Raw genomic sequence first — 25,602 nt, 5'->3', positions numbered from 1 at the left:
GTAAACTAACAAAAACATGAAACTAAACAAAGACAAATAATGGATGCCATGGTTGTGCATTCTAAAAATGTCTATATGCCAAACAGAATTCACCAATGACATTCAAAACAAAACCGAATATGCCAAAAATAGGGTGCCTAAAACAAACAGAGAAGCTGGAAAATGGCCAAAATTGTCACTTGAGCGAATTTTGAAAGCAAAGCATGGCCTAATTCTGAACAGGGCAAACTTGATGAGGCTACTACACTCAGTTCCTCCCCTACGAGTGATAGAGCCAAAAGACATCAAAATAGTGGCCTATCCGGACGAAAAACAAACAGATTTCATACACATGCATCTTGCCTCCAAGACCATCGCAAACTTAATCAAATCATCAATACAAGACCTAAGAATTTTGGGCTTCGATCTAAACAGTCTGCAGGAGAGTAATCAAAACAGCAAAGCACAGTGGACGATATACAAACCAGAGCAGGTTCGCCCAAGCCGAGAGAAGACACAGATACCAATATCAAAAATAAACCTATCAGATTTTCGCCAACAATTCTGAAAGGCCCAAAGGCCCTACGTATTATCGTCAAAGGAACCGCTGAGGAAATGGAGACTACTGACACTGCAAATTCACCAAAAATATTTACAAAAATTGATAAAGCATCTTGGGAATGGCTCTCAACAAACCTTGCAGGGCAAAGTGAACAATAGATTGCCGCCAACAAGATCAAAAAAGGGCACAAATAGCCTCATGGAACATCTGTTTAGGAACATAAACCAGGAACTTCTGTTGGCCGATGATATATGCATTTAAGAATGCTGGCTACACAGCACCCCCCTTTATTTATGGCCACACGTGTGTCCTAAATAAAGCCCAAAAGGGAGCTATGGGGAGACCTTCGGCTGGTTTGTTAGCCATAATAAAAACACAGCAAGAAAAACAATCATACAATGCCTTTCTACATCTCCCCTGATACAAATTGTAATAATGCAGGATGAACAAGAACCACCGATGTAAAAACCATCCAAATAATGTTCAACCTGTATTGGAACAGCAAGGCGAAAGAAGGAGAGATTTCTGCAGACAGTTATGAAACACAGACGAGCTCAGAGCAGAATTCCTTCTGTCTAGTCTACTTATTTGTGGAGACTTAAATATCAACTGCATAAAAACAAACAGTACAGGGGACAGTGTACAACAGCCATAAAATCTTCCATCCAAACAATGGCTTAAAGAAATTAAAATAAGAGACCTAAAAATGGTAAACGGAAATGTCAAAGGTGACCTAACGGGAGCAGCTACATGGTCCTCCTATAATGCCAGTGCAACATTGGACTATTTCTTTGTCGATTCTGGAACTATTCCTTGAGCACCTACATGTTGAGATGGATTTCTCGAATCTGGCCTGGTGGATCGATTTTAGGGGCCACCACAGTTATAGTGAACCGGGGAACTCCTGAAAGGTTAGCCAATCCAATCAAGATAAGTGTGGTGAGTGGTCAAGTCTCAGTAGTGTATGAGTTGGGTTAGAGGAACCACAATGAGTCCACACAGTAAAACACACCAATTCAATTAAGAAGGGTAAGTACACTATTACTCTATTATATGCCCAAAACACAGAATAGAAAATGAAACCACCAAGTAGTAATATCACACAGTACTTGCAGTCCCCTTTAGGTTTGTAGGAATGCATACAGTAAACAAACGATTAAAACAAGGCAAGTTGTGATGTAGTAGACTGAAAACAATTCACAAGAATTAAGTCCTAACTTTATAAGTCCAGTCCCCATGATCTATGGAGCCTTGTGCCCAAAAGTGTCAACTCTTCTTAGGAGAGGGGACAGATGTAAAAGAGTTTGTAGTGGTGAAATGTTCCAGAAGATATTCAGGTATGGAAAATATTTCTATCTTTTAGATACCAGCTTTTAGATCTGACGATCAAAAAGCAATGGATGGGAATAACCACAGTCCATTCTAAGGAGAATCGGGGGGGGGTAGACAAATCTCCCTGTCCACGTTATCCAGAGATCGCTCCCCTTGCAGCAGTTCTGTGGGTATCTGGAGGAGTAGTCTGGGCATTGGGCGTTAACCAGAGTGGCGAAAAAGTCGATCTCTGGGGAAGTTCCATTCTGCAAAGACGTTGAGTAAAATGTCCTCTTGTAGCCGCCACTCGTGCTCTACGGGTAGGGGGAAGACACTGCTGAATACGTCGGTCAGAAGATAGAGTTCCCCTGGAACATGTTGTGAAAGGAAGGACATGTGTCTGAGTGCCCACCTCCAGGTGTTCTGGGACAGTCTGAATAGCCCTTGAGAGTGAGTGCCCCCTTGTTTGTTCAAGTAGTACATGGTCGTGGAACTGTCCGTGAGGACTAGAACGGTCTTCCCCTGGAGGTGTGGAGCTCGCAAGGAGCGTAGTGTTGGCAATCCTTTTGGAGTAGGCTGCAGATGCAGTGACATGCTTACCAAGGGCGTAATGTTTTTTGGAACCCTTGTACAGTGGTACCCCTGACCATTTGAGAGTGGTTGTTATGACCAGGGAGTGCATTGTGACCCCCCCCCCAATATAGAGGGAATCTTAGGGGGCATGGTAAAACACTTTTTCCACAGAGGGATTAACTGCCCGTGTAAGTGAAGGGGACAGAAAAGAAGAAGCCAGGCATCTTTTAAAATAATTTTATAAGGGAATGGCTTGGCTAACTGGAGTCTTTTCCTTGAGGATGTCCTACACAAAGTCCGAGTCAGGGGCGGCTTCGTGCATAGCAATTTTAAAATGGTTAGAAAAAGGAAAACATATTTGGGAGACTCATGGGGGTGGGAGCATAGGTGACTTGTATGCTCCTGCCCCATACACAAATGGAAAAGAACTCCCAGCAGTGGCATGCAGGGAGAATGGATCGATGCAGGACATGTACCTTATTACATTTTAGGTTTTATTTTCATCTTTGTCGCTCAGAATCATGCTCCAGTATGGTGAAATGGGTACTTGGGTGTACCACCATTACCAAGCAGAAATGCAATCTGGGCCTTAATCATACACCTGCAGACACTGTTCCAACATTTGCTTACCAGCCAACCATCACATTTTGAAAATAAATGTACAGAAAAGTCAGTTTACCTCGCCCTCTTCCACGTCCACGTCTGCCGCGCTCTGTGCCTCTTCCAGATGGTCCTCCACTCTTCCCATAGTCCAGGCCATTTTCCTGGCCGCGAACTGAAATACAAAGATTTGATTTAGAACAATCTACTTTCATCAATGCTATTAAGAGGAGGGCAAATATAATTCAATCCATAAGCTAATGATTATTACTCATGCTATGCCACTCCAGATGCAGAAAAAATGGTTAAAGTTAAATTCCCCAAAAAAGAAACTTCTATACATTCACACTTGAACAGGCTACATTCTACGCTGTAATTAAAGATAAAATGTACGTGGCTAAAACGTATACAATTTGTATGTATGGTGTAAGGCTTTTCCTAGACCAAACGTGTAGGGTTCAGGAAGATCAATCCATACTTTGGATGTAGGGCAGCTCTTTATATTGCTTGGCTCCCCAAGCTGAGTGGGTGGGGAGCCAAGTAACGATAGCATACAACAGCACAAGGCATTCTTCACATACTATGTATTGAAATATAATCTTTATATAGCTTGGGCAAAAATGGTTATGCAGTAGGTTAGAGGCTATTCGCTTTTATGATAAAAGTCTCGAGAGGGTAGAAACTTCCCTAGAAATCACTCGGATCATAATATTACTTTAGGGCTCAGCTTGCAATGTTAATGTTAAAGGATCTTTGTACCGTGCAATATCACCACTGGAGTGGTCCCCTGGCACTCTGGCGGATCTGAAACAAAATGGGGTAGGTTAGGCGTGTTAGTAGGGCAAAGTTTGGAGAAGAGCAAGGGAGCTGTGAAGTACTGTTGGCAGCTTCAGGTCAGTTAACACCGTTCCCCGAGCATATTGGTGTGTTATTCGGTTCCGAGTTTGTTGTGTGCTATTGTGTGGGGGTCTGTGTGGTGTGGTTGTTGCAGTGTGGTGAAGGGCGTGTGGGTTGCTGCAGCTTTAAGAGGTGTGGTTGTGTTTGGTTCAAGTGTGAAAGGTGTGTGAGGAGTGGTGAGGTTTTAGTAGTTTTTTGGGTTGGTTAGTATCCTTTTTAGAAGAAATGCATATTCCTATTGAGTCTACTTCGTGATTAAGAGGAGGCTGTTTCCTTTCGGTGGTTAAGTTTCAGCGTGATAAGGCTGTCTCGTCTGTCATTATGCTAAATTAGTTACTTTCGTGTTTCCATCTATGTATTCGGCCAGCTCTTTTATCCCAGTTGTTAGGGAGAATTCTCTCTTTAGGCTGAATTTCTTAACCTAGTGAGTCCCCCAGCAGCTTTGCTGGATTTCTGGAGTTTGTTTTTTCCTCCTGCCAAGAGTGAGACTCTTTTTTCTCTGACTCTTGGACATTATTTATGGTATTCCTTTGACTGGTAATGTGTTTTATGGGCTATGGGGTCCTTTACTCCATAAGGTCTTGTGTTTTTACTATGTGTGTTACACAGCACCCTCCATGCAGTAACACAGGAGTGTCATAGTGACACCCCACCATAGACTCCATACCCTGGGACCGACTACTGTCTCCCAGGGCATGTAAAGTCACCATTGGCTTTACTAGTCCCAAATTATTAACAGAAACCAGTACAAACCATCATATTGTGGACGTACTGGTCGGGGCAATTCGATTGCCCCGGGGTCTGTTAGTCGAGGGGGCACGTCTCCGTGACCCCTGATCGAGTTTTGGCTGGTGGCAGTGGAAACTACTTTTTATATTCAACCGCAAATATTTCCCTATGGGATTTTCCCATTGTTCGAGGCTACCAACTTTATTTAATTCTCATAGCCTCGAACATACCGCCAGTTGGTTTAATTAATGTTAATTCTCCGGTTGGTATTTTTTGCCAAGACTCGATTCTAAAATGGCGTTTGTGTTCTCTTCTGTGACTCCAACGCAAGTCGAGCCCTTTGTTCCACTTTTTGGTGGGGTTCTCCACAGAAGCCTCCAAAAGTGGTGCCACTCTGTCTGGGTACCACAGGGGGTGTGGGAGGGGGTTTAGGCACCCTGGACTGAGTTACCTTGTTAACTGAAGTCGCACTCTTGTGTGAATGGCCCAAGTGGTGAGCCGGCCGGCTCACCACTTAGCATGTTTGATTGACAGCTAGGCTGAGTGAATGGGGGTACGCTGCATAAAAGCAGGGCTTTGGGGACTGGAACTTCAGAAGTCGCCACAGGACCCAAGAATCCGACGAGGGAGAAGCTGAGCCGACCTACCACGAAGACACCACCGGTGGAGCCCTGTGGAACCGACTCACCACTTCCCGACAACAGAGAATATCTCCCGGCTGGAAAGGCTTCTTCCCCTGACTGGTGGACACAACCAGTTTACCTTTCTTTCTTTACACCCCAGACCAGTTTGTGGTCGATCTGCCCGTGCCAAGCACCCTGGCGGCAGGATAGCCACGCGCCAGTGAACCGCGAATCAACGGACCGCTCCTTGTACCTGAGAAACTGCGGCTGGTTTCTTCCCTGGCAGTGCAACGGACTCCTGACTTCCTCCATGACGAGATCCTCTCCTCCCCCGGACGAAGCACCGACTTGTATCCGCTGCCAGGAACAACTGCCCTCGCTGGTGTGTTCTCACCACTTTAAGGTACCGTGTCCGCCAGGCCTCCCTTTCTAAAGGTAATAACTGCTTAACCTTCTGGACTGCGCTGGCCGCCTTGACCCTCTAACTGGTCCCTTTCTTTGGTCCAACTCCTTTTTGAACCATTACAAGACTTTTGTGCACTGCAACCGTGTGACCTTGGACACATTTCGTTTTGATCCTCTTAAAGCGGATCCGGCCTACTGACTCTGAATTCACGGTTTTACTTTGCCTTCCTCTCTTGTTATGTTCTTGTAAAAGTGTTGGGATCTGTTTCAATTTGTTATCTGCTTTTCTCTCCCTTTTTAAAACAAGCTATTAGAGTGCCATCTACGTTAAGCGCTCACCGCTGTCTGAAAATAAGTGGGGCTTTACTTAAGACTCGTCTAATATTCTTTTAAGGGAGTGTATATCTTATAGTGACTGTTTTTGAATTGCTTACTATTAGTGCCTGTGTATTTTTCTAGATGTGGTTTTAAATATATAATTATCTCTCTTTTACACCAAGCCCTGGTCAGGGTTTACTTGTTCTATTGTGTGTTCCTGACCTATTGTGAATACTCTGTATACTGCCTGACTCTTCTTGAGGGAAGTCTGACTGCTCAGCCACAGCTACCAAGTGAATCTGTGTGGTACAGACTGCTACCAAGTGGGTTTACTGCCAAACACCTGTAGTCTCAAATCTTTTGCAGTGGTCCCAGAGGGAACTGCACAGGTTTCTGCCCAACACCAGTATATTTTTGCTGGGACCTAGTTTTATGAATTGATTTACTTGCAAGCTACGCCTGCACCCTATGTCCTTTCGGAGTGGGTAAGGTGATGTCCAAATAAGGGTTTTAAAACTTGACAAAATCCCAATGTTAACCAATAGCATAACCCCAAATGAGACTGCAAATATGGAGAAAAGGAGCTTTGAAATTGTAGGCAGTCAGTCCCAGGTGCAGATTTCCTCAGTTTACGTCCAAAGCTATCCTATGGGCATACGTTTAGCCTAGGCAACAAAGCCAGCCAAATGGCATCCCATTATGGTGAAGCAGCGCTGTCAAAAGTCGTGGTTAAGTGCATAAAGTACATGGTAGACAGGACCCAAGAAGTGGTCTTTTGAAGAAAGAGGAGGGAGGGAGGGACTAAGACACAAAGTAGGCCAGTTCAGTGGCTTCAAGTGCAACCTGAATTCCTGCGGTGAGTAACTGGACTGGGCCTGCCGTGTCAAAGGGACTATTGGTGTTGTTGCCTCTGGCCCTGGAGAGGAGTCGGGAGTGCACAGGTTTCAGCAGTACTTTGACATCAGGTTCTGAAGTGCAGAGCCTTCATCTGACTTTGGTCTTTCCATCCATCTGCAACAGGATGAGTGCAAGCATTTGGTAAAGTTATGGTTCACGTACCCAGAGTACATGAATCTTGTGGGGTGGATGCACATCCAGCCTCCGGACACTGCACCTCTCTAACAGTTGAGAGCCATGCAATCTGGAGTGGTGCCCCAGTCTATTCATGAGCATTTTCACAGGCAGAATCTGGTTGTGCATTCCAGGAGAAATTCATAGACAACCACGCATATCTTGCAGTTTCTCTCTAGCGCACAACCTGGAGTCTCAGGAATTCAAAGAGAATATATAGCTGCTGAAAGAAAGTGCATCCAACTGAATTTTTGAGAGCCTCCTCCACTTTCTGGTCGTCTGTAAAGGTATGCTGGCTCCCCTCCTCCCACCCCAGTGATATGTATCCAGGGTTCACAGAGGATGCAAAACTTAAATATACGTGGGTCCCAAAGGTATAGGCTACACCCAAGATGCTCCCTGGGTAAGTACCCTGGCCTAGACAATTTGACTGTTTGGTTGGTGGGCGTGTATCTTAAAATGATAGCTGCATGTGTTTAGCCATTATGGTTCACAGGAAGGTTGTTTCTTCCTGCAGCCTCTATTGTTATGAAAACCAGCTAAAGTTCTTTGTTGTCCTGGATTTGTGAATGGCTAATCTGCTTTTGGGGGGGGGAAGGGACTTGTATTTAGGTCACCAAATTACCATCCTGATCTAGCTAAGCTTTGTATTACTTCATACATCCTGCAGGTCACAGAGGGTAACTCGTCTGAGCAGCCAACACACCAACCCCTCATGAGAGGAGTTGGGGCAACAGAAATACAGTACTTCATTGAATGGTTTAGAATAAAGAGAGGTTAATAAAATCACTTTGTAAATATAACTGTTCTGGCTCGCCACAATAAGTGAAATACAACGTATTGAATGTTGCAGGTAAGAACAGCTCCCGTTAAAGTCTGAAGGGGAAAGGTTGTTTAGAGTTTCCTGGGAACCGCCACATGTCCTTGCACTTAGTCCAAACGATCATCCATGTCAGCTTGGCAATAGTAGTTTGTGCCAGATAATAAAAATAGGTACAAATCTTTTCAATGAACCAATGCTTTTTGAAAGGGAAAAGCTGTGGTTACATTTGTAGTTATTCAGTTTATGACTGTAGCCAATAAAGAGTACTTCCTGTATTGAGGTAGTTAATGGCAGATAGGATTTTAATTAACTTGTAAAATGTGATAAACTTTACGGAGAACTATAGATCGAGTTCCGACGGTAGTTCAAGAATATTTCATCTCAAGTTGTGTCTGAGACTCTCAGCAATTATGGCTTAGTACGAGTTTGTGGCTTTACGGCTGAGAAGAACAAGTTACTTACCAACTGGTAACGCTTTCGATTGGATGTTCCTCCAACGTATTCCTCGTCTTAGATGTATTCCATCCAGCTTTGCTGCTCTTCGGAAATTTTTTCGGCAAAGGGCGTCGTGTGTCAATGTCATCGAGTCGATGGTCCCTCGAAGGACTCCATCGAGGGGGACTTCATCGGGTGTATAAGTAGCACGCGCGGCGCCCGTTGGCCTCAGTTCTGTTTCCCCCCCCCCCCTTTTTTGCCTGTGATCTTGTACTGTGTAGATTGTGCCGGCAGACGGGTATCAGCCTTGCGAGATTTGAGATGGCAATAACCCGGAAAAATCCACAGAGCGGTAGGTTGGGAGGGCGATTAAGAATACGTTGGAGGAACATCCAATCGAAAGAAAGTTACCAGTTGGTAAGTAACTTGTTCTTCGAGTGGATTGTGTCCTCCAACTTATTCCTCATCTTAGATAGACTCCCAAAGCAGTATTTTGTTACTTTCTCTGGAGGAGGGGTCAGATTTTTTTTTTATCAATGCATTAGATTGCGTAATAAAGCACTGCTTTTCCAAAAGTCAGCTCCCTAGACTGGGAAGCATCCAGGCGATGGAATTTTGAGAAGGCGTGAAGTGAAGACCAAGTTGCTGCTTCGCAAATGGAACTTATTGGGACACCTCTTTGAAGGGCCGTGGAAGAGGCAATGCCTCTGGTGGAATGAGCCCTCAACCCTTCTGGTGGGTCTTTTTGTGCTAGTCTGTAGCATTCTGCAATGCAAAGTACAATCCAGCGTGAAATTGTCTGTTTTGTTACCGATTGACCCAGTTTCCTTCCTGTGTAGCCTATAAACAACTGGTTGCCCACTCTAAGCCTAGAAAGTCTTGAGATGTAAAAGCATAAAGCTCTTTTTGGATCCAGTCTGTGTAATCTTTCTTCCTCCTTAGAAGGAAGAGGTGGAGGATAAAATGAGGGTAAAACAATTTTCTGACTAAAATGAAAATCAGATATTACTTTTGGTAAAAATGATGATTTAACCCTCAATACAACCTTGTCCTTATGGAACACAGTATAGCGTGGCCCAGAAGACAGTGCCTGCAATTCGCTCACTCTTCTTGCCGATGTTAGAGCAACTAAAAAGGCAGTTTTCCATGTTAGTAATCTTAATGGACACGTGTGCATAGGCTCAAAAGGAGCACACAAAGAATTTTAGGACTAAATTTAGATCCCAAATCGGTACTTGAAATGGGTGGGGAGGAAACACATTAGTGAGACCTTTTAAGAATTGTGTTATCAAAGGAATTTAGAAGTAGGAGCATTCTTCCGATGAGCGCTTGAAAATGGAAAGCGCTGCAAGGTAACCTTTTATTGTTCCGATATGCAGACTTCTATGTGCTAGGGTCAGAAGGAAAGATAGTACTTCCGGAATAGAACATAGAAACGGATCTTTTCCCTGCACCAGTTGCAAAACCTTTTCCAACGGCAACGGTATAGAGACTTTGTTGCTGGCCTTCTTGCTGAAAGCAACACCTCCATAACATCTGGAAGGCTCCAATCCCTGTATCTCAGCCTTTCAGATACCAAGCATGAAGGTTGAGTGTTCTGACCTCTGGGTGGAGAACCTGACCTTCCATTTGAGAGAGAAGGTTCTCTCTCTGAGGAAGACGTACTGGAGGACAGATGGACATATCTAGAAGGTCCGGATACCACTTTCTCCTGGCCAAATCCGGGGCAATTAGGATCATGCGGTTCTCGAAGCGTCTCAGCCTCCTGATGACCTGAGGAATGATGGGAATCGGAGGGAACGCATACAATAGTGCGAAATTCCAATCCACCAGGAACGTGTCCCCCAGGGCTCCTCTCGGGTGAAATTTCCTTGAGCAATACCTTTCGCATTTTCAGTTGCTACTGGTTGCGAATAGTTCTACCTGAGGGGTTCCCCAAAGGGCGAAGAGCTCTTGAATGACTTCCTGAGCCAGTTCCCATTTGTGGGACACCGTGCTCTGCCTGCTCAGAGCATCTGCCGTCATATTCTCTTCGCCGGCTAGATGAATTGCAGTTAAAGAGATTCCCTCCTGAATCGCCCAATACCAGAGCTGCATTGCCTCTCTGCACAGGGGTAGTGACCCCACACCTCCTCTTTTGTTTAGGTAGTGCATGGCCACTGTGTTGTCAGTCATTATCAGGGCATTCTTCCCCCCCCCCTCTGACAGATGACAGGAAGGCCTTCAGCGCTAGTCTGATTGCCCTCAGCTCTAAAAGGTTGTTATGTAGTTTGGACTCCGATGGAGAGCAACGACTGTTGATTGTCAAATCGTTGGCATGAGCTCCCCACCCCAGGAGTGAGGCGTCCGTCACTACTGTGATCTCTGGCCATGGTTGCCAAAAAGGCTCTCCTTTTAGGATGGTCTCTCTACAGGCCCACCATAGAAGGTCTTGTCTGACCTTGTTCGGAATCTGAAGATACATCATTTGACCCGAGAATTGGGACCACCAAGTCTTTAGGGCCCATTGAAGGGATCTCATCCTCGAGCGTGCCTCTGGCACCAGAAAGATGCAGGATGCCACGAGGCCGAGCAACCTTAAAAAGTAGTAAGACTGGAGATTTTGGGCATTTTGGAATTTGGAAACCATCTGAAGAATGTCTTGGGAGGCAAGCTCTTTCCCAAGGATGTGTCTAGTACAGCTCCTATGTACTGAAGCTGTTGGGAAGGTGTCATTTGAGACTTCTTGAAATTGAGGGAGAAACCCAGTTTGTGGAGGAAGTGGCAGGTGACTTTCAGATGATCCAGTGCTTGCTCGGCAGAGCGCGCTCTGATCAACCAATCGTCCAGGTAGGGGTAGACATGAATCCCCCCTCTCCTGAGGTGCGCTGCCACCACTACCATTAACTTGGTGAAGCCCCTCGGGGTGGAGGTCAACCCGAATGGCACGACTCGAAACTGATAGTGTGAGTCGCCAACTAAGAACCTCAGGTATTTTCTCTGTTTGAGCTGAATCGGTACATGAAAATAAGCATCCTGGAGGTCCAATGACACCAACCAGTCCTGGAGTTGAAGGGCCTGAAGGATCTGAGAAAGGGTAACCATCTTAAATTTGTCTTTCCTGAGGAACTTGTTCAAGTTTCTTAAGTCCAAGATGGGTCTCAGTCCTCCGTCCTTTTTGGGGATCAAAAATACGGGGAGTACCATCCCTTGTTCCTCTCCGCTGCAGGTACTGGTTCTATAGCACCTTTCTCCAGCAGAGTTAGAACTTCCTGCTGTAGGAGCGGGTTTGAAAACTTCAACGGGTGTCTCCCTGGTGGATTGCTTTGAGGTTGCTTTAGAAAAGGAAAGCCTTGGGCTATTATATCTGGAGCCCAAACATCTGAAGTAATGGCTCGCCATTCTTGCAGATGCTGCGACAGCCTGCCTCCTACAGGTGTTTTGTGGTGCAAGTCCTCAAAGTGGTTTTGTGGCGGATGTTGCAGCCACTGATTGCAAAGAGGCTGCAGCTGGAGCAGGTTTAGCATGTTTTCCTCGTCCACCACGAGTGGCCTTTGGCCCCTTTGACTGGCCATTCCTCTCATCTTTCCATATGAGGTGTAATAACGATAGGATCGTCCCCTCCATGATTGCCCTTGCGCACGAAAAGGCTGAAGTTGCCTAATAGCAGATCCTAAAGAGTTGGCCGCTGCTTTTGAGGTCTGCAACCTCTCAAGGCTCTCGTCACCCTTGTTGCCAAAAAGGTGAGACCCGTCAAAAGGCATGTTCAGAAGGCGGTTCTGTACGTCTGGTGCAAAACCCGACTTCCGTAACCACGCAAACCTGCGCATTACCGTGCTAGTGCCCATGGACCTGCTTACACTATTCGCAGTGTCCAATCCAGATTGAAGGGATTCCTGCATGGCCTCCTTTCCATCTGTAACGATGGCTAGGAAACCTTTCCTTTCTTCCCCTTCTGGTATGTGCTCCGCCGCCATTGCGATGCACTCCCGCAGAGTGTACAAAAATTTTGCCAAGGCACATGTGGAGTTGTCAGATTTTAATGCCATGCTCCCGGCTGAAAATACCTTCCGTGCCAACCATCCACACGCTTATCGTCGCTGTCTGGAGGGATAGACGGGTACGCAAGTTTGTTGGAAGCCTGAGCTGCCTGTATGACGACTCTCGGGAGTTGGAGGAATAGAATCCGGAGTTTCTCAATTCTTGGCCACCCTGTTTTGTAAGGCTACATGAAAAGGTAGTACTGGGTCTTCAGTGGGATCATGGTCTGTTAAAACGTCTTGGATGAATTGGGCTGGTGGTCTAGCCCATCCCAAGTAATCTACCACCTTGGTCATTAACTGACGGTAAGATGGACTGGCATGCTCTCCTGGATCTGGTATACCAAAGTCATTCTCAGCAGAAGGGTCAATGCCACTTGCATTATGTAAAGACTCCACCAAATCCCTCATTCTGCTTTCCTCTGAGATCAAGCATTCTGGGACATTTGGGGTGCCATATTCCAATCCAAAAGGTACATTTTTCCTCCTCGGATCTCTCCCGTTACTCAAAAATTGAGGTCAAGGATTTGAAAAACTCCTTCCTAAGGAGAGGCTTGAAAACCTTCTCTGGGAGAGGAGGAGGAAGAGGTGTAGTACCAGGCTCTGAAGAAATTACATGTTTTGTAACTTTCTCCTTCCCTTTTTCTGGCTGCCCTGGCTTGGTTAGAGCATTTGGCGCCGAGGGTTTCGGCGTCCACGTCGATAAAGGCGTTGAAGCGTCAACGACACAGTCGTCGTCGACAGGGTCTGCTTCAAGGGCGTCGAGGCAGTCTTTGACGATTTTCCCTTTGAGGTGTGACAGGTCTCGGACAGCGTCGGTGACCTCGAGCGGTCGACTCAAGTGTTTATCGCTCGGCGTCCTGGAAGGTTCCCTATCCTTCCTTTTACAATCACCCGGGCTCGAGGGCGCGCGAGTGTTGGAGCGATGACACTCCCGGGCTGGCTTCCAAAGGCGGCGCGGACCGAGGCTTCGCCTTCTCAAACACCTCCATCATATTGACCCTAAATGCTTCCCACTCTCCGGAAGACGAATGTTTCGTGGGGCATTTAATTTTTTTCGGAGACTCGTCTGACGATTAGGTGGAGGGAGACCTGTGGCGTCGTTTCTTCGATTTTTTGGGCGAAGACGACGAGCAATAAGAATCGCTTCGGGATCTAGATCGATGCCTTTCGCGTCTAGGAGATTTCTCCTCATGGGGTCGCGACTCGACACTAGAGGCTTTTCGATCCTTCCGACCTACCTGTAGCTTTCCTCTCCTTTCTTGCAAGGCCTTCCCCGTCATCACCTCACACTTCGAACAGGCGTCCATGTCGTGGCCTTCTCCGAGGCACCACAAACACTTGCGGTGCGGGTCCGTGATCGACATTTTTGAGCCGCACGACTTGCATTTCTTGAAACCCGATTCTCTGGGTCGGTGTCGATAACAAGAAATATGTCCTCGTTTATATATATAATTCTTCACAGAACTCTAGGCGCGCCTAATGTCCGAAGCAACGTAACTGCGAAAATACGGAACTGAGGCCAACAGGCGCCGCGCGTGCTACTTATACACCCAATGACGTCACCCTCGACAGAAGCCTTCAAGGGACCATCAACTCGACGACATCGACGCACGGCACCCTCTGCCGAAAAAATTTCCGAAGAACAGCAAAGCTGGATGGAATACATCTAAAATGAGGAATACGTTGGAGGACACAATCCACTCGAAATGAAGCATCTAATATTGACATCTCAAAACAAGAGACAGACCCTTAAGAATAGGATCATCCGTACCGATTTACATGGGCAAATAATGGCAAAAGATCTGAAAGCTGAAATCATACCAGTAAGAAATCTATGCAGTGTGTTTTTTTGAGGATCTATTTTTTTAACCAATTCAGCCATATTGGCCATTAATGTTTAGGATTGACAAATCTGTGAACGCTAAATTAGGTTATAGAAAAACCCTCCATTACTGATGCCAAAGTATAGGCAAACCTAGGTCCAGAATTCATGACGGTTTTTCACACACTAAGTTAATATTTGGTTAGTAAAAAAATAGCCAGAGATCGTGTGGACCATGACTGAACACCCATTCATGCAGCTTCAGAGACTTCACAATAACTACTTCAAAACCATAAGAATCATTGAAATGGGTATTCTTATAGCATTCGGGACAGAGTAAATGAAAGCAGAGTTTGGTATGGAATACATTATTTTCCAGATCCTGTCAAGTATGTTATCAGAAATTGTGATTGTCTATTGGACTTTTTGAATGACTACTTTGTTATCCATCCAAAGTCAACCAGGTTTGGCGTATTGTTTATTACAATATTGAATGAGTTTGGAGAAAAAGGAAAGGGGGTATGGCCTTTCATACTGTTGGATGTTATTTTCCCCATTTGTCTGAATAGGTGCTGGTTACAAAAAAAAAAAATAAAAATAAAAAAATAAAAAGTGGTAAAACGATCTGTCAGGAGCAACACCAGTGGAGAAAGGATAAGACCCACCAACAGTGCAGGCCGCAAGAGGCAACACCCTCCTGGAAGGCAGAATCACGCAGGAGCCCGAGGCAGAAGATATCTGGTACAGAGGAGCCAAGGGGCCCACGGAACATTGCAGGCTCGACCGAGCGAACAGAAGCACTGGCCAGACCACAAGCAGTTGGCCGGCAACTGCACTCAACAAGCCCTGGAATAGGCCAAACTACGACAGCCAGCGATACTGCCTGCTCTGACCAACGCCCACACGACACAGAAGGTACACTGCCATCCCAAAGAGCAGGGCAGAGAGACCCAGCAAGAATCCAGAGCACCCTTGGCAGGGTGAAAGCAAAACCGCCCCAAGAAGAAGTTAGAGACAATCCATGACAGGGCAAGAGAGCCCAGATCCCAAAAGGGGCGCAAGAAACAGGACAATAAAAACCCCAAGGTCGATTGAAAGATACCATCCCCCAGGGCAGCAAAATCACCATTTAATTGGCATAGTGAAAGACTATTGTAAAAGGAAAAGTGGAAAACTCAACTTAAAATAAATTTGTATTGAAACTGAAACATCCAACAAGGCACAACCCCTGGAAACTTCCTGCGAGGCATTTGAGAGGTGGCAGGAAACAAACCACCATTTCAGCTATTGAGAAAGAAACCCTTGAGGAGGCCTGATCTGGTCAACTTTTTGTCACTTTCATTAGTGGTAGGGTCAGCACTTAGGTTAGTAGGTTTTTTTGGGCAGAAAGAAGACTGTTAGGTTTGTAAGACTTACCAACTAGCACCATTTATTCTTTTTTGAAAGGGCCTAGATACACTTTATAAGGGAAGAATAAGTCTCCTTCTCAATTTAAATAAAAACACAAGTTTCAACCACAACCTCCTGTCCGCCTCCTGAGGCTGACTTGGTAATCCTTCACAACTGTGGTGTATGGCGAGGGTAAAAGGACACAGTGCGCGTGTTTATTTTGAATACTTAATACGATGTGGGCATCAGCCTTTCAAAGGGTGGTCTGCTGATCAGACCCCCTTTCAAAAAGCTACACACCAAAGGCATCATGTACATATGTGCCCTGCTGCATCTGTCACCTGACGTCTGCTCTTCAGTGACGCAGGGCAGGTTCATTGACATGCACCTTCTTGACATGTGCTGGGACACTATGTCCCTGAAGAGAGGGACTGCGCTTAAAAGCCCACTATAGCAGCAACATCAAATTGACAAGTGTCATACCTGTGAGGCAGGTCAGCCATGTGAAGGCTATGTGAACCTGGCTAGAATACCCATTCCCACTTCAGCAAGCGAGACAAATGCAGAATGGTGCCCTTTTGAATCTTACGGCGGATGGGTATCGACTCACGATCCCCCGCCACCCCGCCCCCCTCCTCCCCCATGCCCAGGAGCTCATGCATAACAGTAAATATCCTATCAGAGTGCAACTCTGGGAACGGACCCAGAACACATGCCACCAGCCAATAGTTTGTGTTCTGGTCCAGTTTACATCCTATTGCAATTCTGGGTTAGGGTTGGAGAACTTACACCCAAGGGCCTTTTTGCTGCAGGCTTGGGAATGGCTTGCTGTTAGAGCTGTCAGAGAAAACAGACAAGGGTTTCACCGTCCTTTTCGGTCAGTCTCCTTCCCATCTTCTCTACTTGATCCGGATCAAAGCACTCTGGGTATGATGCAATAAGGCAAAGGTCACTTGAGACTGGGATTGGACCCTTCACGGACAGCTTGTTTTTGTCTAATCCCTGTGGCCTTCTACCTTTATAAGGAAGGGGTGTCTCAATCTTGATTTAGAATTCATTAGACCCTGTTGGGAGTGCAGTTCATTCTAAAGTCTTCTGCCAGGGGTGGAGACGGATACAAAAACAGTGGAGAGCTGTTCTCGAACCATCCATTGGGGGGACTGCTGTTTGGACCAAGGCAACTGTTAGGAAAGATCTCTTTTAGGCAACTTTCCCTCCATATTCTATGGACTCCCAAACATCTGGATGATGTTGTTGACCCTGTCCTGACATTTTACAGAGAATTGCTCATTTGTTATGGGGAAGCGAACTAGTCCTTCAGACTGTCAGTACTGGGAAACGCAGTTTCCCTTTTGTCTTTTAATTGTGACCCGTTTGGTTAACTTTCATATTGCACAAAGCATCTTTCAATACAGTGCAAGGAGGATACTTTTGCGTCACCCTAGACTTTTAACAAATGATTTTTTTTTTTGCATTTTAATATGCCCAAAGACAAGCTGGTGGAATCAAACATTTTTACCATTTTGCTATAGTTTTAGAATGCACATCTGCGTTTACCACAATTGGCTGACAATGGCTAGTGGCCAATGATGGCCTTGCCATGAGATCTTTCACTTGCTCTTTGGTTATTTTGTTGTTTGGCCTTCTCATGTCAGAAAATCCCTAATATGGTCATGCATTTGCCCGGGAACCAGTGGTTTTCAAGGGCTAGTGCATGCCATTTGGGTGTGGACTCAGGAAGTGGGTTGGTACCATCTGGTCCCAATCCACAAACTGGTGCCAGTGAGTCTGGTCTGCATGCACGAGTCGTACCCAAAGTGGTCCCCTACTGGACCACTGCTGGTGTGCATGAGTGGGGCAGATCCGTACTATTGGAGAGCTGAGGTAGATCACTCACTTGAATTTAGAATAAGTGTAGTCCTATTGCCATTCCAGGCAATCTGAATAGAAGCCAAGTATCCTGTGCAGCTGTGCGCCAACTGGAGACCAGAGGTTGACTTCTGGCCTGGCGACCTCTACTGCAACTGTCTGGGTGAAACCCTGCTGAACCAGCTGATCTGAGAAGGCCTTTGTCGGTGTTTAGGTTTATTAAATTTATATAGCGCTTAAAGCCAAAGCGCTTTACAATATAACAGGTACAAAAGTGAGAGAAACCTATATAACAAGCATGAACAGGTAATTAGAACAATAAGTAGAACTATTTACAAGGGTGGGTAGGACAAGGGAGTAACGGTGTAGGATTTGAGGTGGGGGGAGCATATATACAAGCATGAACAGGTCATTAGAACAATAAATAGAACTATTTACGAGGGGGAGGGAGGATGGGGATAGGGTAGATGAGGGGGGTAAGAGAAGGGAGTTACGGTGTAGGATATGAGGTGGGGGAAGGGAAGGGGGAGTGATCTGGTGTCCTCATTGCCTTTAAGTAGTATTTGTTACTAATTTAAGGTCAGAGGGGAAGGAGAGGGGACAAGGGTAGGGAAGGGAAGTCTGGTGGGTGGGGGGAGGTTGGGGGGTGGGGGGGAGTGTAGAAGATGAGCTTTCAGGGAGTGGCAGAAGGATGAGTAGGTAGGGGTGGAGCGGATGGAGAGCGGGAGGGAGTTCCAGTGTAGGGGGCCAAGAGTTGGAAGGAGCGGAAGCGTGATGAGGCACATGGGGCTGGGGGTACAGTGAGGAGGTAGAGGTTTGCTGAGCAGAGAGCGGGAGGGGGAGTAAAATGAGGGAGGAAAGGTAGGGGGCGCTAGGTCATGGAGAAATTTGTAGACTAGACAGAGGAATTGAAATTTCAGTTGAGAGAGGAAGGGAAGCCAGCCAAGTTGAGTGAGAGACAGTGCTTTGCTCCTTGGACTGGTGGGACCAACACGTCTACGCCTACTCGCGTTCCTGCAACCTGAAACCTTCAGAAGTGTCCTTGGCCCACCCGGTGGCCTGACCAGCTCTGAATTGGGCTACTGCACCACTAGTGTTGCCATTCTTCGTTTCAACTTCCCAGCATTTAGGGATCCTGTTCTGAAGTCTGTCTTTATTCATGACTTGAGAGATACCTGCTGTCACCCATGTGCAGTGACTGTCACTGGAACCAACCACCCTCCCACCCCAATCCCAACCCCATTCCCCCAAAAGGGTCCAAAAGCCCTGCATCGGTGCCGTAATCACCCTTGTAACTGCAGCTCCTGGGAATCATCTACTGGATCCAACAGCAGGAAAACCTACCTCCAGTGACTCCCTGTCAACCTGTGAGCAGTCGCAATAAATACCAGTGTGCCCCCAAGCTGCTCTCAAAGAAATATAAAGTATTTTACTTACCTGTAAAATCCTTCTGAAGTCTTTTTGTAACTCTTCTCCCCACCACCAGAATTCTTCACGTCTTTGTCCCCTCTCCTAAAGAAACTTTAAGAACCAGGGAGGGCAGGTTTGTATGTTTTATGAATGGCACGATATTGGAAATAGTCGACCAATATGTATATCTAGGATTCCCGATTTGGGATGCACCATCCCCAGTCCCATATAAGGATGTATGCTCTAAATTATTGAAGAAATGGTACCTTTTCAAAAAATGTATTTGTCTGAAAGCTGGCAACATTGAGGGACAAATAGCACTATATTAGAAGAGTATTGGTTTTCTGGGATATTATATGGACTGGCCGTCAAACCTGAACGTCTTTTGGAATGAATTGATGGATAGATTGGAGGGCAAAATCCCCAAATCCATCCTGGGGGTCCTGCAATATGTCCCGTTGGAGGCTTTGCGGAGTGAATTGGGAGTGCAGTTGATTAAGTCACGTTGGCTACTACAACATTGGGTTTTGTACAAAAAGACCGTATCTAAACGGTTGCATGTACAAAAAGTTCTACAAATGCTAGCACCAAAAGTTGGAACTAGCATTGCAGGTAAGATTAAATAAAAAAAAAAAAGAAAATGCAGGGTGTCCCCCGCCAACATCCCGCTCATTATACTGTGTGGTATAGTGAGCCGGGTGTTGCGGGGGAAACCACTGCAGCCCCCGTAAAAGAAAATAAATAAATAAAAGAATTGGACCCTCAGCACCAGTTTCCGATCACGGAAGTGAAAGGGAACTGGTGCCGCAGGGACCCAGCATGAAGCGAAGGTAAGTGGGGCTTGTTTATGTTGGGGGTGGGGTTGGGGGTGTGTGGGTGGGGGGGGTGTTTCATGGGAGTGCTGTGGGTGTGGGCGGGGGTGTGGGTATGCACGTATGTTCGCATGAGAGATGCAAACTTTTGGTAGTTTGCACCTTTCTCATGCGAACATTCCGGACGCGGTAAATTCAACTGCGGTCGGATCATGTGGATTTCAACATTGCACGCTATATTTAATTATTCTGACCACATCTAATGAATCAAATATTCCACTCAGCAAGTTAGAACCCACTAATGAACAAGTTCAAAAAATGTTATTTGTGGCTCAGTTTCGGACATTCACACTGGAATCACTTGCTCATCTGAGTATCTTTGGATACATTGATCACTCTCCCTAATTGGCCCATTGTGCTAAAAAAGAAAGTTAGAATGGCTGACATGTAACAATATAGATCGTCCGTCTACCCCGGGTTTCAAATTGAGGGGTCCTGGGAGCTATTATAGCCTTATACACCATCTAGACAACTCCCCTTTAGCAACACGGCAAGTTGAATGTACCCAGAATAGAAAAATGCTGAGGCATGGGGTAGATCTTTCGATCTTCTCTCAGCCCAAGCATGGAATTCTCTGCCAACAATACTGAGATTAGAAACCATTCAGCAATCTTTTAGGAAACAGCTGAATACCTTTCTGTTTGACTAACCTTCCCCCCCCCGCCGCCCCTACACCCCGGCTACTTTAGTCATCTGTAGCTTTTATAAGTTGTCCTGTTCTTGGTCTGATGCCTAAGGGTTTTGGGGCTCTATAAATAAATCTGGTGTAATTAATGTATTCAGATTATCTAAAGGACTACTCCAATTTTATAGCCATCCCTGCACAGATTGAAGAGCATAAATTTTGGTGTACCATTTACTGTGCAGAATAGGTAGTCATTACGGCCACCGCATATTATGTTTGGAGATCAGCACTTAGTGTAATCTAGGATGAAGTCTCTGAATTTGTCATTTTAAATTGTAATAATGTTTTACTCCCCATGGATCGGAATTAGGATTTTAGCGGCTTGCTTAAAATATCACACAATATTAGGTACTAAAAAACACAGCCACTGCAGTTGGTGCGAAATGAAACAATCCCACTCCCAAATACCTGTAAAGGAAGGCAAGTGATTAGGTTAGCACCAACTGTCCACAGGATTTACAAATCTATCTTTAGAATTCCAATCCGGAATTGCATGGGTACTTGTGGGCAAAAGTTCAAAGTTTGCAAGTAGTTTAAGAGTTGGAAAAAAAAATAGGATGGGTCCTGGGACATAAATATGGCTTCATAAGTTTGAAGAGGTAGTATTCCAGTGAATAAAACAGTTCCTAGCTTTTGGTGGGCTTATAGCAACAAGTTGTGACAAAGCCAAGAAAGTGTACAAGTAAAGAAAATTAGGCACATTTTTCAAAGGGGGGCGGGGGGTAAGTATCACTACAATTTACCACTCTTACTCATATTTCTCTTTCGACTTGATAGGTCGTCAGAGGGTCCCTATGAAGTATGTTTTCCCGCCTTCGGTTCCGATCGATGGGCCCCAGAAGCTGTGGGCGCAAGAAGAGTTTCGGTACTGGATGGGAGTTTGGTGCAACCTCTTTGACGAACGATGAAAGAACCACTGCTGCAGCACTCCCGAGGACACTAGCAGGCACGGGAAAGCAGGTTACAGTGAAGGCCACTGTTGCAGGGCAACCCCAGGCATCACAATTGTCGTGAAAAAAAGCCTCCTATATCAGGGCCCGTCTATAGCACGGAGCTGAAATTTCACAGGAGGACCTCTTGTCGCACAAGCCGAAGACCCTTGGAGTTCCGAGCTGAAACTCAGAACGGCAGCGATTCCGTCCCAGTAGCCCAAACTGAAGCTAGCTGTCCACTGGGTGGTTCAGTGATATTTCTGAAGGTTCCAACTTGCTTGCGTACCAGAATACACCAAGACCAGTTGTTCCCACTGGTCCAGAAGGTTGAAACAAGGGTCTTCAGAGATCAGTATCCATACAGGGTTCCACCAGAAGTTCAGCCAGATTCAGTCACCAGGCGTCTTCAGGGATCGTCCCAAGGTCTGCCACAGTCTTCACAGTTACACAAGATACTTGGGTCCTCTTAAGATCTGCTGGAATGGCTGCAGGACACCTCGTATCCCAAAGGTCAGGTGAGTGATCAGACTGTCCTCCAATGGCAAGATCTACACACCAGCCGGGGTCCCATCAGGGACAATTGTGGTTTTCAGGCAAGCATGCACAGCAGACACAGGCGCCAGACAGTCCAAGCCCACTTCCTGGGACCCCAATCACGTGGTATGCACCAGCCTGCAAAAAGCAAGCTTTTACAGGGCAAGTGCATGACCATAAAAAGACATTCCTGACCTGGTAAAGCAGGAAGAAGGCCAAAGGACAAGATGGCAAAGGAACAAACCGAAAACATTGTAGCAAAGCCATGTTTGGACTGTTACTAGCCAAATGCGCTAAACGAGGTAAGGCTAACAAAGTACAGGAAAAAGTAGGAAAAAGTAACTACTGCCACCAGTTTGTCCTTAGGCACACCTTGGGTAACCAAAACATACCTTTGAGAGTAGTCTAGGGTTATACAAAAGAAATTGCATTGTAAGATGCATTGTGCAATGATAGAAAGTTACAAGAATAAGTAAGAACAAAGGAAACAGTTTCCCAGTACTGACATCCTGAAGCACTAGTCAGTTACCCCAAAACATGTGAGCAAAAGCCCAGTGGAGTGAAGCAGCAGGCTTCACTTCACTGTTAAAAGTCAGTTCCGGATGAAAAACAAAAGAAAATGGTTTGTGGGTCCATGGAATATGCAGGGAAAGTTGCTAAAAGGAGAAAACTTTCGAAACAATAACCATAATCACAAGCTAGCTCCACTGGACAAACTCTGGTGGATTCCAGGAACTGCACTGCACCCGAGCGGGTGCCACATCGAACCACACACAGCTACAAACCTGACTGGACCAGTCGCCTGGACCTAGGCAACTCAACGCACTCTAACCCGATTCGACCCGCAACAGTAGCAGCGAGAAGTCCACTTTGACGCAGTTGACTCACCCTAGAACAGAATATCAGGGTTCGAAATTGAGGGGAGCTGGGAGCAATTTAGCTCCTGCTTCTAGCATAGTAAAGCCTGGTTAGCTTGAAACCAACAGCTACCAAGAGATATTTTTGGCTTCCAGAGCCAACCTGTGCCTTCCAAACATGTAAAGAGTATTTTAGAATGGTCATAAAAAAAGATTTGGAACACGATATGATAAGTCATTTATAACGCACCTGTATAAGGGAAGGAAGACAGAGGGAGGACAAGACAAATGATCTTAATAGGCCTTGTGTCATTCAGATTGTGTAAGGACGAGAACAAGAAGTGCAAGGGAGAGGGGAGGGGAAAACAAGGCAGCAATGCTCCGAGTAAGTGCAGCCTGGGAAGCGCAGTGCAAGGAGAACAAGGGACTGTAGGGTTACAGTTGCAGCCCCTAAGTGCATGTTAGGCCCAGAGGCAGTGCAAGGGTGACTGATCAAGAAAGAGCCTGGTACCCAGTGAGACCGGGGGTAGCCAAGCAGACAGGTAGGTCAGCAGGTGAGAGAAAGCAGAGAAGAGGAAAGTTTTGAGCTGCTTCTGGAACTTCAGGTGGTCCAGCTCAAGTGTGAGGGGCAGGGTGGTCATTCCAGAGGGGAGATCTACCACCCGCCCCCACCGTCTGCCTGGAGAAGCGCATAACCCTTGGAGAGTTGGAGGTAGCTGAGCTAAGGGATCGCGAAGGAAGGTATTTTGGAAGAGAGCATTGGAAGTAGCGCAGGTTCCTGCCACAGAAAGCGTTGAGAACAATGCAAAGGGTCTTGAATTTGATCCTTGCAGCCACCAGGAGCCAGTGGAGAGATTTCAGGGCTGGAGAGCTATGGTCCCTGGGCTTGATGCCAAGGATATGTCTTGCAGTCATGCTCTGGATTAGTTGCAGAGGGCAGATAGTAGATGAAGGCAGATTGAGAAAGAGGATGTTGCAGTAGTCCAGTCTAGAGAGAACCAGGGCTGAGGAGACGGTGAGCTTCTGGGGGACGTTAAACTAGGAAGAGTCCCTTTGAGGACGTGCAGCTTGTAGTGGGACTTCTTGGCGACGTCCAAGATGTGAGGAGAGAAAGTGTAGAGTTGAAGATGAAACCAAGGTGTTTTGCCTTGCAGGAAGTGAAAGGAAGAGGGCCCAGGGCGGACGAGAGCCAGAATAAGAAGGAAAGCAGGTGCAAGGGGCCCAATGAGAAGGATCTCCATCTCACTAGCATTAAGGCTGAGATTGCAGGAGGCGCACCAATCCTGAATTGCAGACACAATCGGGAAAGAGCAAGAGAGAAAAGGAGGCTGAGGGGAGCCTGAAGGAAAGCGGAGTGTCATCCGTGTAACACTGAAAGTTAGAGAATGTAGAGAGGGTGGGGCAAAGGGGGTGAAAAACTAGGGTGAGAGGATAGAGCCCTGGGGAAGGCCACAGGTAGAGGTGGCAGAGAAAAAAAGGGCGAAGTTGGACCTTGGAGAGGCGGTCCAAGAGAAAGCAAGTCAGCCACTCCAGGGCTGATCCGTGATGCCTAGGTTCTCACAGAGTCGATTGATCAGGATGGCATGGTTGACCAAGTCGAAAGCAGAGGATAGATCAAAGAGGAAAAGGACAGAAGGAATGCTGGAATCAAGGTGTTAGGAAAGAAATCTCTTTACTGCACATTTCCTTCCATCTTTATGGAACCCCCAGACCTTTTATTTTTGAATCGGACCTGTGCTTTTTGCAGTGCAGTGAAAGCTTCAGCTAAACGCCATTGGCTTTTGCTCATATGTCATGGGGAAACTGACCGGTCCTTCAGGCTGTCAGTACTGGGAAACCTTGTTTCCCTTAGTCGTGTTACTACTTATGCTTACTTCTGCATCACTTGTGGTAATTTGTGATCATTGTACAATGCAGCTTACACTGCAGTACAAGGGGGTGCATTTTTGTTTTGCCCTAGACTAATTTGTGGTTACTCTAGGTGTGCTAAAAACATAAGCTGGTGGCAGCAGGGACTTTTCCCCCACTTTTTTGGACTTTTCGTTTTAGCTTTACTGCGTTCACTCTGTTTGGCTACCAACTGTGGCTAGTGTCCACACATGGCCGTGCCACATAGCTAAAGAACAAGTGAAAAACAATCTGGTTCTTTAGCGTTTTTCCTGGCCCGAGAGGCAATGAAAATCCGTATAAGGACTTCCAGTGTGCGGGAAAGTAGAAGCTGTGGCGTGCTACTGGAGGTCTGTGTGTGCGTTTGCTGGCAGGATGTGGGCTGGGGCTGTCTGGTCCCAATCCTCAAACTGGTTTTTGTGTGCCAGAGTGGGATGCATGAATTTTCACACTAGTTGTCCTAATTCAACCACTGCTGGGGTGTGTGTCGGCTAGTCCTGTCATTGGCTAGTGAGGGCAGCAGCTCTTACCTGCTTTTAGGATAAGAGGACCCCTGCACCCATTCCTCAGATCATGGAAAAAACTGAATGAGCCAAGAATCCTATCCAGCTGCGAGACCTGCGAAGAAAGCGGAGACACAACTGCAGGAGGCCAGGCAACCAACTTCTACTGCTGTCCTGGAAGAGCCATGTCTTGCTCAAGATCTTTAGCAGTCCTACGAGGGAGCTGCAACCCTTGGAGTGGAGGAAAGATCCATTCCCGACGTCTGCTCACTACCCTGCAAAGGAGAGCCTTCAGAGGTGCCGCAGGACTATCCTGTGGCTGACCAGCTCAGATTTTGGGCTATTCTGCTGCCAGGGTCACCGTTCCGAGGGTTGAGCTGGAACTTGGGGATCCTCAGCTGGCCCTACGAGACTAACCTCTGACATTTCAGCATCCTAGCATCAAGGGGACCAGAGATAGGAGGGAAAGTCAGACCGCAGCAGTTGAGTCCTTT

At 46.4% G+C, this 25,602-nt stretch overlaps 1 protein-coding gene across 12 annotated transcripts in view; it reads right to left on the bottom strand.

Moving 5' to 3' along the window:
- Positions 1–25,602, bottom strand: part of UBAP2L (ubiquitin associated protein 2 like) — a 1,950,223-nt gene that overhangs the window by 1,515,933 nt on the left and 408,688 nt on the right. For all 12 annotated transcript variants that reach the window (XR_011304365.1, XR_011304368.1, XM_069651771.1 and 9 more), the window contains exon 6: positions 3,105–3,200. Coding sequence is in view for 10 of the 12 variants with exons in the window: in XM_069651771.1 (XP_069507872.1) it covers positions 3,105–3,200 (96 nt within the window). In the remaining 2 variants the exon portion in view is untranslated. The remainder of the gene's footprint in view (positions 1–3,104; positions 3,201–25,602) is intronic.

The sequence above is a fragment of the Ambystoma mexicanum genome, chromosome 1p (assembly GCF_040938575.1).
Source record: "Ambystoma mexicanum isolate Mex_15411 chromosome 1p, UKY_AmexF1_1, whole genome shotgun sequence".
Taxonomy (NCBI): Eukaryota; Metazoa; Chordata; class Amphibia; order Caudata; family Ambystomatidae; genus Ambystoma; species Ambystoma mexicanum.
This window is presented reverse-complemented; position numbering and strand designations above follow the sequence as displayed.